This window comes from Semicossyphus pulcher, unplaced genomic scaffold (genome assembly GCF_022749685.1).
Source record: "Semicossyphus pulcher isolate SPU_LCO1_2020_fin unplaced genomic scaffold, fSemPul1.0.p SCAF_7, whole genome shotgun sequence".
NCBI classification, from domain to species: Eukaryota; Metazoa; Chordata; class Actinopteri; order Labriformes; family Labridae; genus Semicossyphus; species Semicossyphus pulcher.
The window spans coordinates 471,456-487,500 of record NW_027211748.1 but is presented as its reverse complement, the minus strand read 5'-3'; the positions used below and the strand labels follow the sequence as shown (position 1 = coordinate 487,500).

General features: G+C 42.7%; 1 protein-coding gene across 1 annotated transcript in view; it reads left to right on the top strand.

Moving 5' to 3' along the window:
* Positions 1-9,548, top strand: part of slc44a5a (solute carrier family 44 member 5a) — a 42,972-nt gene extending 33,424 nt beyond the window's left edge. The window contains exons 18-23 of the mRNA XM_069684083.1: positions 1-21; positions 108-181; positions 784-854; positions 1,016-1,104; positions 1,567-1,651; positions 9,451-9,548. The exon at positions 1-21 is cut by the window's left edge and continues 83 nt beyond it. Of these exons, the coding sequence (XP_069540184.1) occupies positions 1-21; positions 108-181; positions 784-854; positions 1,016-1,104; positions 1,567-1,651; positions 9,451-9,548 (438 nt within the window). The remainder of the gene's footprint in view (positions 22-107; positions 182-783; positions 855-1,015; positions 1,105-1,566; positions 1,652-9,450) is intronic.
* Positions 9,549-16,045: the final 6,497 nt, after the last annotated feature.

Below are 16,045 nucleotides of genomic sequence, written 5' to 3'. Positions count from 1 at the left end.
AACAGGAACGCATACATCATGGTGAGACGCTAAAGTAATGCTTTATTTAACATGAGTATGAAGTACAATGTTTGTGTGACAGGTGTGTTCTGTCTGACGTCCACCAGGTGGCGATCTATGGTCAGAACCTGTGCACCTCAGCCAGAGAGGCCTTCTTCCTGCTGATGAGGAACATGGTGAGGTGAGGAGTATATGTTTGTCTTCATCACAGAGGCTCTTCTCTGTGAACAGAATGTTTGAGATCCATCCACACAGACGCACCCTCTGACAGGCTGCACAGGCACGTCTTCAGCAGAGCAGCACACATGCAGAACACAGCAGTGTGTTCAATGTGGCCTTAATGGTACAGAGCACAGAAGGGACACAAACAATCAACAGTTCTGTTCATGAAATATAACATCTCTAGCTTCTAACGTTAAATGAATCACCTGCTGAGTGTTCCTCATTTGGAGCTCGGAACAGAGTGAGCGTGATGCTGAAAGCAAAGCCAGACGTCTGGTGTCATCTTCACTAACTATTTATGAAACAGTTAATAATGTTTACTCAGTGTGTTGGGCTCAGTGAGCAAATACAGGAGCTGACAGCCTCAACAGGTTCATGCGTCTGAGCTGTCAGAGGACTCAACAAATAAGAAGCCTGGGTGTTGAAAGATTTAACGTCTGTGCTGAATCAGACTGTACTGTGTGTGTGTGCGTGTGTGTGTGTGCGTGTGTGTGTGTGTGTGTGTGTGTGTGTGTGTGTGTGTGTGTGTGTGTGTGTGTGTGTGTGTGTGTGTGTGTGCAGGGTGGCAGTCCTGGACAGAGTGACAGACTTGCTGTTGTTTCTGGGTAAAGTGCTGATCGCAGGAGGAGTCGGTGAGTGACAGGCTGAACTATCATAGTGTCATATTCATGTTGCACATTACTATTTACAATCAAGTGTTTAAGTTGTTTGTTTTTACCTATAATGTTGAGGTAAAAAAAAGGGGTGTGTGTTCGTGTGTGTGTGTGTGTGTGTGCGTTTGTGTGTGTTTCAGGGGTGGTTGCTTTCTTCTTCTTCACGAGGAAGATCCCTGTTATCCAGCATGAAGTGCCCGATCTTAACTACTACTGGGTCCCACTACTGGTCAGAGTCACACACACACACACACACACACACACACACACATGCACACACACACACACACACACACACACACACACACACACACACATGCACAATGAAGGATAGAATAACAGTCCTGATGCAGCAGTGCGGCTCGTTGGTCTCTCAGGTTACATGTCGAAGTGTCCTTGGGCAAGACACTGAACCCCAAACTGCTTCTGGCGGGTATGAACGGGCATAGATCTGATTGGAGGTGTGTGTGTGTGTGAGTGAGTGTGTGTGAATGGGTGAATGTGACATGTAGTGTAAAAGCAGCTTTGAGTGGTCTAGAAAAGAAACATATAAGTACAGTCCATTTATCATTTACTAAGAAGTCACCGAGAGTTTGACAGTCACAGATTCAAATCTGATCAGAACTCATCGTTGTCTTTTCTTCTGTGTGCTTGTGTCTGTCTCCGTGTGTGTGTGTGTCTGTAACATCAGACGGTGGTGGTTGGGTCGTACCTGATCGCTCACGGGTTCTTCAGCGTGTACGCCATGTGTGTGGACACACTCTTCCTCTGCTTCTGTGAGTACATGAGAGGATGTTAGAACTGAACACACACACTGCTATCACTGAACTGTCTGACATTATAATATAACTCACATATAAACTACTCTATCAGTTCATCCTTTAATATCTCCACATCGTATAAACTCCACTATTATACTATTATTTTATTGTTTAGTAAAGAAGTTAAAAACAAATTTACATAATAATTAACATTCCCCAACGCCACAAATTATTTTAACGCGCGATTAACGCACGTGCCTTCTATTATTATGACCCTCCGCCCGCCCCGTAGTTTGAGAAATCAGGAAGCGATGCAGCTGCAATGTTGTGGGAAAGCATTCAGAAACCAACTTCCGTGAGCAGAAATGGATACAGAAAGGGTCTTTTAAATGGCAAAGCCCCGCTAGATGGTTCTCTGGACAAGACAAAAGTTATTTGTATTTACTGTCGATGTGAATGGATTTACCACCGGCAGTGTTTCCGCTACATGCGTTTTGCCGCAGCGCTGCCGCTGCTTCAGATATCTGTGCTATTAAACGACTATGCTCCAAATGAACGGTCATTCGCCCGCTCTCCTTGTTGAGGAAGAGCACTGAAACAGTGACAGGAGTCACAGGACATCAGGACGCTCTCTGTCCGCACACAATCATATGCAGTTCTGTAACGCAATGTAAACATTCCTACTATGTATCTCTGTATGTCCCTATTGTAATTGCATTGATTGCAGCTGTTTATAAAGCTTGTAAAAGGTGCAGATGTCATTCGGTAACGATCGATCGTTTTGATCGCTACGTCATTAATAAAGTCCTTTGTGCACATGCGACTCATGTTTTGTGAGAACTGAATAGTGAGAGAAAATGTTTAACTTTTGTGACTTAATTTAATGGACTGCTGATGAAGACACAGCAGACAGAGAGACAGACAGAAAGAGGGGGCGGGGCCAGCAGCTGTGCAGAGAGCAGAGCAGGTTTGTTTGGGGGACTGAGCAAAAAAAGTGATCAGATTAAAGTAATCCCCAGCTCCCTCAGGCTACATGTAGAAGTGTCCTTGGGCAGGACACTGAACCCCAAATTGCTCCCGGTGGCATAGCCAATCGCGATTACATATTTTAATCGATTGACAGCCCTAATAAAAATACATTCACTATGACCAAACATCTATTAGAAATACAAAAATATAATAAACATTAATTCAAATAAAATCTACAAAAAAGTCCAGAAATAAGTAAGAATAAAATTAAAAGTTACATATTATTAAATAAAGTATATATATTTTATGTATATAATATGTGGTCAGAGTACAAAACTGTAATCTCATCAGTTTTTTCTGTATAAGTGAAAGATGATTAAAACGTTTGAGCACACAGTGTTGTACTGAATCTTCTCTGAAGTTAAATTATGTTTCACTAGCAAAGTTCTGGAATTAAATATGTTGAGACAAATTTCTGTCTGAGGGGAGGGGTGAAGGTGATGGGGATGTCTTCTGTAAGGCTGGTCTGGGAGGATATGCTTAAGACCGGGCAGAGGGAGACTCAGAGTTGGGGTTCCATCTCAGGCAAAATCTACCCAAGCTGATTCGGACCCTAAAAAAAGTGAGATTTAAACAGAGCTGAGTTGAGTGTGAGCTTGACGCAGATCGTTGAGATTGTTACGAATGTAGGAGTGATATTCCTGGGAGGACCAGCGTCCGAGAACCTGGATGGTTGGATGTCTGAAAATGCCTAGTCTGGTTGCAGTGGATCCTGCGCCAATGCAGAAAGAATGGGTTCAGTAGTCTTCTGAGCTTATGGCTGAAATGTGGAGGACTTTGTGAAGATATTTCTGGAGCCAGAATCGAGTGGACATTTTTCCTGTCTCTGTGTGGCTCGTATGGGCTGAGATAAAAATCAAGGCGGAAGATATAAATGGGGATGGAAACCCCTAGCTGATCAGTTTTACTCCATCGAAGCATTAATATTAGAGAGTCAGGAGCGTGGATTGTGATGTCAGATAGCTTGGGATGATGGGAGGGATTAAAGACAGATAAAGTCGGGGCATATTCAGAGCACCTGAGGAAACTGATGAAGGCCAGCAGGAACATGCATTCCAGGGTAGAATCGACCACAGGGGACAAGTAGCCTGAACATAGTGAATGAATACACTGAGACTGAGAAGGTCAGAGGTCAGCAGCAGGCGCTGTTTTCTTAAACCTTTGATTAACATTGGTATATGGGAATGGGAGATGGAAAAACAATGGTGGCCCGTAATTGGTTAGATGAAGAAGTTTATTTCTGCTCGGTGGGTCTGAATGGTCTTTTGGATGGAGTGAGTGTGGGTGATGAAATTGCAGATGGGCATGATGTTCAGAGAAGGAAATGATTGCTGGTATGTGGCATGATATGACTTGAAGTATGACAGTTCCAGCCTGTTAGAAGTGACTGAGAGTGTGCTGGGAGCAAGACTCTTGAGGATTGCTTCTAGTGAAGCATTGGAGATGTTTCTCAGGTGTGGAGTTAATTGAATGTTGTGGCTGAAAAGGGACAGGAATGGGATGCAGATCCGATTCTAGTGCCAGGTGTCTGAATTTCTGGAAAGAGAGACAAGACAAAGTGTCAGCGATAATGTTGTGGTGACCGGGAATGTGGGCTGCCCTGAGGATGAACTGGCATGATGGTTGGTGAATGGGATTGGCCTTTGTTGAGGATCTCTACGACTGCTGACTGCTGAGTAATCAGAGTGTATGAGTATGGATTTTCTGGACCATTCATGCCCCCAAAGTAAGGCTGCGATGATGATTGGGTAGAGCTCATGAAGGGCAGATGAAGGAGACCAGACATTTTATCTCTGAGGGCAAAACAGAAGCAAACTATTTTCCTCTGTAGTAGCCAACAAAACCTAAGGAAGGGGCTGCGACTGTATGGAGCTGAATGTCTTCTAGTTGGGTGATGAAATCATCATAGAAGAAGGAAATGCCATTCCAGGAAGACAGGAAATATTGCCACATGCGCATTTCCATTTTGAATGCCTTATCCAGCTCTACTCTGTCATGCAGAGAGGAACAGCTGCAGCTTTTGTCAAAAGGTTGGAAAGCAAAGACTTAGCTTGAGTTATTATGCAAATGGTATAATTGAGGTGGCCCAGGAGAGATAGTAGCTGACGTTTGGTCCATCTATCTGCGAAGAGATAGTTAGACAGGAGCAGAGTGTTGCACTGTATTTTCCCTGAAGGCAGAGATGCCTGGAAGGAAATGGAATCTAAGGTAATGCCTAGAAACTCGATGGAGGTACTAGGGCCTTTTGTTTTTTCTTCAGAAAGAAGGACACCAATTTCAGAGAAAGCTTTTGTGAGGGTGGCGAGCCAAAACTTTGGAGATGAGGATAGTGGAATGACGACGGGGAAATCATCAAGTAGATGGAGTAAATATGGGAGTCTGTAGTTGTTGGTCAGAATCCAGCACAGGGCTTTTGAAAGGGAGTCAAAGATCTTGGACTGCTTCTGCAGCTGAAGGTGAGGCACACCGAAAAGTAAAAGGCTCCTTTCCTGTGCACCCCAAAGAAACACCAGATGTCTGGATGTATGGACAAGACTTTGAAAGGACTTGTAATGTCTGCTTAAAAAGCCAAGCTGCACGGCCTGCTAAACGGATGAGAGTGATAGCATGGTCAATAGTTAAATGGTAAATGGACTGTACTTATATAGCGCTTTTCTAGTCTTTGCGACCACTCAAAGCTGCTTTTACACTACATATCACATTCACCCATTCACACACTGATGGCAGAGGCTGCTACGTAAAGTGCCCAACTGTCAATCAGATAACACATTCATACCCGTTGGCTATGCCACCGGGAGCAATTTGGGGTTCAGTGTCTTGCCCAAGGACAGTTCGACATGTAGCCTAACGGAGCTGGGGATCGAACCTCCGACCTTCCGATTGAAAGACGACCGACTCTACCACTGAGCCACAGCCGCCCCAGTTGCATGTTGCATGAGGAAATCAGGGCAGGGAATGATACTGTTGATGCTTGGTATGTGTGAGCAGTGTGGGAAAGAGAGGTATTTTCGGGTGGCTACGCCTATTGGGCTCATTTGGAAAGGTGGATGATTGAATGAGGCAATCATAAACCCTTCATTGACCTCTTTTGCCAAAGGAGTGTCAACAATATCTGGCTCTGTGAGAGCAGACTGAAGGTTGTGGCAGGTGTGGGAAGTGTCAGGAAGTACATCTATGCCTGGATTTAAATCGTGAGTGAAACCATGAAGAAGAAAGTGAATAAACTCTCTGTCTGGATGTTTTTGAAGAGCTGCGGCAAAGGCATTTACCTTAATGGGTGTGCCACGGTGCTGTGCTAGTCAGTCTGCAGGTGTGGTCGGATTGTGTGGGCAGGCACTTCTAGTGTGGGCATCTCCGCAGAAGGAGCAACCATGCAGGAGGCGGCAGTTGGAAAGGATGCAGCCAAGGTGGTTGAAATTATTGCACACCATCCTGCCTGCTTGGTAGAGGATTGGCCTTCCTCTTTTTCAACTCCCTTGGGCATGGGGATATTGACAGAAGATTGTATGTCTAAGGGTCTGGGGATGATCGGAGGTAGAGATGCTGACAAAGGTTCTTATTACTGAATATTCTTTGAATTGTGGAACTATTATAAACTCATAAAAATAGACCAAAATAATTATATGGGTAAAAATAAAGAGGCTTATTAATAACGTTTTTTTAACGAAAGCTTACTGTCTTCTACTATCTGTCAGCATACACACAACCTCTTGCTGTGTGTGCGCTGCCGGTGTAGCCGTTAAAAGTAAATAGTCTGCGGCATGTCCGCTCCATGAACAGTGTCAGCCACAATGTTAATGTACGCTGGGACAGATAAGGTGCGGCTGAGAACGGGAATACACACACTTATAGCCACCTCACGTAACTGCACGTCTGCCTCGATCATCCCGCAGGCACATCTGTGACAGGAGCAGTGGCGCATGCATGTTTTCAGTTTACAGGTTGGTGACACAGATTCTGCATGCACAGCAGGGGAAGTCTCCCTCGTGTGTGTATGAAAACTAAAACGTGTGTGTTTATCCTGGTAATGACGGAATTGCAAAATCCATGTCATGGCAGAACGTGACACCGGTGACGGTATTGAAACCGTATACCATCCACCCCTATCTTTTCCTCTTTTTTTTCAACTGTTGCTTTATTTCCTGGCATTTGACCCGGAGTAGGGGGTTTAAAAACATTTTAGTAGTCCATGGTAGCTTGCTAACATCAATTAGTTCTAGAATTACTTTTCCTCTGTTGCGTATGCAACACCGTGTTGTTGACAGCAGTAGCCAAAGTGCCTGCAGTGATGCTGATATTGGATGGAGACTACCGTGGGATTCTGCAAACAAAGTAATCAGCCTTGTCCATCGGGACTGTGAATCTTGGGAAGGCTACTATATTGTGTACATTGTGGGCTTGTGGATCCTACTGGCACACTTGGCCAGTTAAATGCTTTATCTACTGGTCTGGAAGGTTACAAACATACCGTTGGGCCACTGGGCCAGTGCTTATGTAGAGCCCTGCCTGGTTGAATTGTTGAATGCGGCCGGCAGCCTGGTTAGTGAAATTAATGTGGTAACTATAAAAAACAGTTCCTCTGAAACGTAAGGCCATGTCAAGGAAAATGGAATGATAGTCATAGACAACAGATTATGTCACAAGAAAGTGAAAATCCTTGAGTGAATGCTGCTGGAGTTAAGTCCTGTGACCTTGAAGGAAGTGGTTGACAGAGCTGAACTGAACCAAAGTTGGTCTGCATTTCTCTGGGTTGGCAAGTGTCAATAATGGATGGCTGTACTTGGGCTAAATCTATGTAGTTACCAGAGATAATTTGTTTGCGCAATGTTGGGGAGACAGGAAAAGGGCCAGTGGTGTTGTTAGAGCCAAATCCGGGGCTTTAGCCCCGAATGTTTTGATCCTAGCCCGAAGGTTATTGGTCCGGACTTGATTTTAATGTACCGCAGTGGAACGTAACTTTAGCTGTAGTTTCAATTGTTATTGGGGGTGCAATAGAGCTCTGCACAAGCATGACGGCGTTGTCATGTCAATGGTTCTTACCTTTGCCAAAAGTTCATCATGATGCAGATTTGTAAGTAAAATGAAGCTTTGTCAGGTCTGTTCTCAAGAGGAGAAGAAACAACTTTTAAAATGCTCGTTTGATGAACAGAGATCGGATCGATCATTTCTGATGCATTCGAGGGAGTCGGGAAATCTCAACACTGAACGGGTTGTTTCTGTCCGTTTTGGCTCTTGTTTGTGGTATTCTCATTACGTGTTTGCCCTACAATCTTTCCCAAGGCCACAGCTCTTTGGGCTATGCAATTAGTTGTCATTTATTGATAATCACCTGCTATATGATTTCTGTCACCTGTGTTTGCATTTGCAATACTTCTTCTTGTCAAGCTTTAACAGTAAATAATTGTCATAGTTTAATCACATGAAGAACATTATATAATTTAAAGGCAAGCAATGTCAAGAATTTACAGTTTTTAATGAGGCAGAGGATGTTATCTTAAAGTGTCCAGGGTGTGACAGTCTGTGTGTGTGTGTGTGTGTGTGTGTGTGTGTGTGCGCGTGTGCGTGCGCGTGCGTGCGTATGAGTGAGGTTAGCCCCAGATGTATTTGGCTAAGCCCCAGATGTTTTCAAGTCCTAAAAACGCCCCTGAGAGGGGCAATAGATACATGAAGCTGGGTGAATAGGTGGTGCTGCTGTGGCAAGAGTGTGATTACTGGCAGACTGGGAAAAAACATTTGGGTGTTGGGGAAGAGGAGAGGAGGGGATAGGAATAGGGAGGGGCGTTTGACAGAATAGATCAGTTGGAAATGACATAGGGGTTTGAGGATAGCTGACTTAGCCAAGTGTGTTGTGGGGGCTGTGTTGGCTATGAGTGAAGTAGGGGGAGCAGAAGTCATGTTGCTTTGAGGGGCTGAAGGAAGAGAAGAAGAAGGGATGATGGGATGAAAGGATGTATGTGCACAGGGATTTTGTGAAGCCTGCGAACACAGGGATGAAAAGAAAGCTGTGATAGCTTGAGAGAAGTAAGACACAGAGGGTGCAGGCACACGGGGTGATACGACCTGTCCCCCACCAGGGGGAGGTGATGATGGAGGTAGTGGCTGTGGGAGCGGCTGAGGTCCCGTGACATGAGTGAGTAGTGTTATCTAGCGTTTTATCTAAAGTTTTTTGGAAAGCGATCATGAGTTTCAGCATGAAGCTCGGTCTGTCTGTCCTCGAAGAATCTGAAACAAATTGAGTTGCATGAAACGAAGATGACTGTAGGTGTGGTTTTAGGCGTGGTCTTGCTCCCGAACCTAAGTTAGTTCTTTCACTTCATTTAAAGCTGCTCAAAGTTCTGCAGAAGTAGCAGAAGATCCAATTGGTATTGAAAAAAAACACATTAGAAAGTTTTAAATATTGATCACAGGAAACTGAACCAAACACCTGACACATGAAAATAACAGAGGTGAATAGTAAAGTTTCTAAATGTGAGTTTGGATAAGTTCATCCTGCAGTCTGTGTTTCATGTTCTAATATCACTGGTCAACATTTTCCTCTGACACTGTGGATGTTTTAATCAGGTCAGGGCTCAATGTCAGTGAGGGTGAAGTTCTTCTGTCACAAGTCTTTAACCACGTCATGTTCAACACTTCTGTCTTTTGTCTCTTCCTTATATAAAACCATGCTGTCCTGCTGATCTACCTGCCTCATCCACCCATTCATCATCTGTCCATACCTGCCTTTTCTCCCTTACTTTCCCTCTATCCATCCATCCATCCGTCCATCCGTCCATCGCTCCGACCAGGTGACGACTTGGAGAGGAATGATGGGACTTCACAGAAACCTTTCCTCATGGCCCCAGAGCTGCACAGGCTTCTGGGAAAGTCCTCTCAGCTGCGATGATGTCTTGTTTTCCTGGTATCACAGACATCACGGACCAAACAAGGGGACATCCTGATACAGAATGAGACGACAGGAGGAGCTTTGATGTTTTTACCAACATCTGTGATGCTGTCTGTGTTCTGTTTAACATCAGGACCAGACTGAGAGTCCAGGTTCACTGATACTGAACTCACAGGAGTCAGACACAGGGAGACCACCTGTCAGACATGTGACAGAGGAAACTGTTTCCTGCAGCAGTTCAATGCTGCATCTATGCAGGAACCTTCGGGAACGCTGGAGAATGCTTGTGTTGTGTGAGGTAATGCCTTCCTGGGCCTGACAGGGAGCTGGGAAATAAGAAGTGATATTTAAGCCTTTAAGCTCTCACAAGCAGTTTTGGGTAACAAGTTACAAGATTACTGCCGTTAAAAAGTAACTCGTTACATTACTGTGTTACCTACTGAGCAAAGTTACGTGTTAGATTACTTTTGCATCACACAAAATTAAAACATCTTTGCGAGTCGTTACGTATGACGGTTATATTGTTAGGATGGCGTGTAGCCTACTGTTCATCTACCTTTTAATGTACTGACCTTGCAGTCATTACATTGACGGTGGCCTAATAACAGGAATGACAGACACAATATAACCTTCACAGATCTTTATTGTCCCAACAATCTGACAGCGAACTGGGCAGAGGCATATTACGCACAGCTGTTTTAATGAAAACAATATACAACACAGGCTCTTGTGGCCTACACTGCATCATGTTTCAACATGCACCTAATGAACCGGTAAACAAGGTAAGTGCTTACATAAACTATATACAATTAAAGTGTATCTGCTTTTTTCAAAACACATAGGGCCTAACAAAAGTTAAAGTAGTACATAAAGACTTTTCTAAATGCATACAAACTCTAAAAGTGCATATAGGTTTTTAAAAAAATATACCAGGGGAGGTCGGCTGCTGCTGTCCTCTGATTGGCCGTCTCTCTGGGACGACACCAATCCTTTCTCCTCCTGCCATCAGTGCAGGTGAAGGAGATTTCCAGCCTTAAAGACATACAACTCCCCAGGCAGCTACACAAACACACACAATCAACACAATTAGTTACACAAACACGGGGAGGCGGCGGCCGTAAAAATCTGTAAAGATAACTTTCTGACACACCTGGAATGCCTTAACAAAATTAGAACCGTTGTCGGTGACTGTGGCAGTCACTGTCCCACTTAGACCAAGTGATGCGTGTAACTGCTCGATCTCACTGGCATGTTGAAGTGCGCCTTCCCCCCACTAGTCTACATGTAATGGCAGCTTTCATGTGCTGCAGAGAAGAGGGATGAATCCAGTGCGCCTGTCATTCCCATAAAACTCGGTCCACAAGTCATTCCAAGTCTTCAAAAATGTTTTTCAGTTCTTTCTCCATATCAGAGTAAGCTTTTATTAATATTTTATTAACGATCTTACGGAAAGATGGAGACACTACTGTTGATAATGGTAGCATCTCCTCCACCACGTAACCAGCCACAAGCTTGTTCATTTCCTTCTGAGTGACAGTTTTAGTTGAGTTAAAAGCTAGCCCTTGCTGTTTCTGAGACATAACACCACCGGCATCTTTCTCCTCCTCAATGGGCCTCGCCACCAGTGTTGTTGAGCTGTGTTTAGCTGCAGATGCTTCTTCACATTTGAAGCATTCAAGCTCTTCACAGCTGACGAGCACTTATCCTCCAGACACAGCTTACATTTTACCGTCATGTTGTTCTCGTCCCTTTCACCCAAACATTCAGAATGATTATGATATTTCCACAAAGTAAATGCTGTCCTCTCTGACAGCTCGCTAGCTGAGTTAGCTAGCTACACATGTGCACTGACACAGCTGTGTTTACCTCCTGCTGGTACGCAGCTACCTGCCAAGAAGGAGGAGAGAAACATAAACAGAGCTTCAGGGAGTTTCTGTTTCTGTGGAGACAAAGGGAAAAGAAAAATACAGTGATTTGTTTTCCAGTAACAGATTACTGTTTATGATAAAGTAACTAAATAACAGACTACTTGAATATCAGAACTAACTGACTAACGTTACTCGTTACACCAAAAAAGTAATCTGATTACTCTAACGGCTTACTTTGTAACGCGTTACCCCGACACTGCTCACGAGTGAGACCAAAGAGCAGTTTTATCAGTTTCATAATGTGTCCGGATGAACTTGTGCAAATCAGTTTAGGTGGAGGAGAGGCTGCTCTGTACTCACAGATTCATGTCAAACCTTTGACCCTGACTCCTCATGTGTAGAAAGAAAACGATGCACTTCACTCAGACTCTGAAATACATAAGGACATATTACACAGACATTCACGTTTGGATTATAGTGTGGGTTAAAACTGTGAATTTGTTTTTCTATTTAAAGCCGATGTTACTGTTTTAAACGGTTTGTAATCTCTGTTTCTGTTTTTTTATCAGACTTTTGTATTTGTTAAAAATGAGTTGGTTTTTAATGTAAAGTTATTTACAATGAATATGTTAATTTATTCAATACAAAATAAAAATGTCTTCCTGAACTTATAAAAAAAGATTTTGGTTGAACATATATTAATCAGGTATATATACATAGATATATATATATATATATATATACATATACACTACCATATAAAAGTTTGGACACATTTTCTCATACAAGTGAATGGGTGTGCGATATATTGCTGGCAGAAATGAGAAATTCCTCCTATTTGTCCTTAAGGACAACGTAGTTGGCGATATTGTTGTGCATAGGTCGCCATGTTTTTCAGACTTTGTTTGCACTACCTTATGACGGTAAGCAGTAACAGCAGCCAAAATTATAAAAAAACAAAAGAACATGTTTAATACATCATATTCAGTAAATGTGTTCATGCATAGAGTTTAATAAGGTGTTGAGCTACAATTTGTGGCGTTAATATAAACTTGTGTTGTTCCTACCGATGTAAAAAACGTCTTTTGCCGTGTTGGAAATCGGTGGCTAGCATAACAGGGCAAAGCATTTGCACTTAAGTTGGAGTAATATTTTAGTTGGTATTTACTGTTTTGTCGCCTGTTACGAAGTGAGGTGCAGGGAAACATAGGGAGACTTCAGGAAGACAAAAAATATCACTATGGCAGGGAGTTATGCTTTGAAAAATTAAGCAGACTTTTGTTTTCAGTCTCTACAAAAATAAAAGAAAAAAAACATGAACCAAAAAAAACTTAGCTTCAATGCTTTACATTCATTATACAGCTCAAACTGTTCTGTGGCTGCTCTTCTTAAAACCAGTCCCCACTCTCTCATTGCACTCACATATATAGCATATGAGCCCACCTTGCCAGTTCAAACTGGCCTATCAGGTCAGGACTGTAGAAAATCAAAGTGACATGGTTAAACACAAATATACATTGTTTTTTTTGCTCACACCAACAAACCTCATTTCATTCTTCACCATATAGTCATATATATTACACATTCAAAGGAAGAAAATCATTTCAAGATCATTCAGTATATACCTTAATTGGCTGTCAATTTCACCACTCATCCTTTGTCCAATCAAATCAGAGAACCCACCTACTCACCCATCACATAAAAGGGCTGTAGTTGAGGCGTGCTTCCTCTTTAAGCACCAGCACAAGATGGCCTCCACAAAGGACTCAAACTCTAAAAGGTTATTGTTTTTAATACTGCATGTCTTCATTATACTTTTAACAAAAACTTGCTTAAAATTATACTAATGCAGAGTACAGCTATTTGTATCAATTAAACCATTTCACATAAATTGAAGAAAACAAAGAAAATTGTGTGTGTGAATCTGTCTACTTTTCTTGTCAAAAAAAGGGTTTTAGCAAACAGCTAATGATGAGTTGGTGCTTCCTCACATTGCCAATTTTATTATTTTTAGAGTGTTGCTTTTTAATTTAGTCTGGCAGTAATATTTATTTTAACACTGAGAAACAGGGAACAGAGTTACATCTTTGGTGCTGTGACCCGGATTTGTGGCACTCCAAGACCAAAAGGACAGGGACTGCAGTGCCCCACAGCTCGTATAAGAGACTATGAGAGCAGCAGTTCTAGCTACACAGGACACTGATTGATATCGTAAGTCAGTGAACTTTGAGGCCGGTTTCAGCTATATGGGCATCTGGTGAAATGTTTTTCGAGAGGCCAACCCATCATCCTGATTCTTGGGACTGTGTGCCAAGAATCAATCAATCAATCAATCAATCAAATTTTATTTGTATAGCGCCAAATCCTAACCAGAATTATCTCAAGACACTTTACAAAAAGAGCAGGTCTAGACCGAGTCTTTGTTATGTTATTTAAAGAGAGACCCAACATGACTCACCATGAGTAGCACTTAGCAACATTCGGCACATTGGCAGATAAACCTTATTTTAACAGGCAGAAACCTCGAGCAGAACCAGACTCATGTTGAACAGCCATCTGCCTCGATTGGATGGGCCGAAAATGGGATAGAAGGAGATGCAGGATAGAGACAGGCAAAGAGAGCAACAACAACATATGTTCCTGTTACAACAACAACATATGTCCTTGTTACAACAACAACAACAGATAATACATACTTATGGTTACAATGCCAATAATAGTGGTAGACTAGTGTGAAAATAACCAAAAAATAAATTGGCGCGAGAAGCAAAATAAATGATAAAGGCTGTAGTAATCGTTATTGTAACAGTTGAAGTCAACAGGTCTACTATTAGCATTAGCAGCAACAATATGATACTATGGGGAAGACTGATGTTAGTAGTCAAGCAGGTCCACAGCAGCAGGTGGTCTGCAGCAACAATTCCCAGGAACCTACAAGACAAGGGAGCACTAGAACTCCCGGGAAGATATATGGTTAGTAATGTTAATGGAACCAGAAGATACAGAGTTAATGAGCTGCATTAATATGATAGAGAGAGAGAGAGAGAGAGAGAGAGAGAGAGAGAGAGTGGGAGAGAGACAGAGAGAGAGACAGAGAGAGAGGCAGAGAGAGAGGCAGAGAGAGAGAAACCCACACACACAGAGACAGAGAGAGAAAGAGAGAGAGGAGCTTGGTGTGTCAGATCCCCCCGGCAGTCTAAACCTATAGCAGCATAACTCTGGGCTGAGCCAGGCCTAACTATAAGCTTTATCACAGAGGAAAGTTTGAACTCTTAAAAGAAGAGAGGTTGTCTGCCTCCCGGACTTTGGCTGGTAGATTGTTCCAGAGGAGGGGGGCCTGATAATTGAAGGCTCTACCTCTCACACTACTCTTAGAGACTTTAGGTACAACAAGCAGGCGTGCATCCTGGGAGCGCAATGTTCTAGAGGGGTAATATGGCACTATGAGCTCTTTAAGATATGATGGTGCCTGACCATTAAGAGCTTTGTAAGTAAGAAGAAGGATTTTAAATTCTATTCTAGATTTTACAGGAAGCCAGTGCAGAGAGGCTAATACAGGAGAGATGTGATCTCTCTTCCTAGTTCTTGTCAGCACACGTGCTGCAGCATTTTGTACAAGCTGAAGAGTTTTTAGTGACTTATTAGGGCAGCCTGATAGTAACGAGTTACAATAATCCAACCTGGAAGTAACGAATGCATGGACTAGTTTTTCTGCATCGTTTTGAGACAGGATGTGTCTGATGTTTGTTGCGAAGATGAAAGAAGGCTGTCCTTGATATTTGTTTTAGGTGGGAGATAAAGGACATATCCTGGTCAAATAGAACTCCCAGATTCCTAACAGTAGTGCTGGATGCCAGGCTGATGCCATCTAGGGCAGCTATATCATTAGAGAAAGAATCTCTCAGGTGTTTTGGGCCGAGCACAATAACTTCAGTTTTGTCTGAATTAAGTAGCAGAAAGTTTCTAGTCATCCAGATCTTTATGTCCTTAAGGCATGCTTCTAGTTTAGATAGCTGATTGGTTTTGTCTGGCTTCATTGATAAGTATAATTGAGTATCATCTGCGTAACAATGAAAATTAATGGAGTGTTTCCTCATGATATTACCCAGAGGAAGCATATATAAGGTAAAAAGAATCGGTCCGAGCACAGAACCTTGTGGAACTCGATGACTTACTTTGGTGTGCATAGAGGACACATCATGAACATTAACAAACTGAGATCGATCTGATAAATAAGATTTAAACCAACTTAATGCAGATCCTGTAATGCCAGTTAACTGTTCTAGTCTCTGTAACAGGATGTGATGGTCTATCGTGTCGAAAGCAGCACTAAGATCTAACAGGACGAGTACAGAGAGAAGTCCTCTGTCTGAAGCAGTAAGTAGATCATATGAAACTCGCACAAGGGCTGTCTCAGTGTTGGAGTGGACTCTAAATCCTGACTGAAAGTCCTCAAATAAACTGTTGTTATGAAGAAAGTCACATAATTGATTAGCGACTGCTTTCTCAAGGATCTTCTAAATAAATAATAAAAGGAAGGTTAGATATAGATCTATAGTTAGCTAAGGTGCCTGAATCAAGGGTAGGCTTTTTAAGAAGTGGCTTAATTACAGCTAGTTTAAAAGGCTG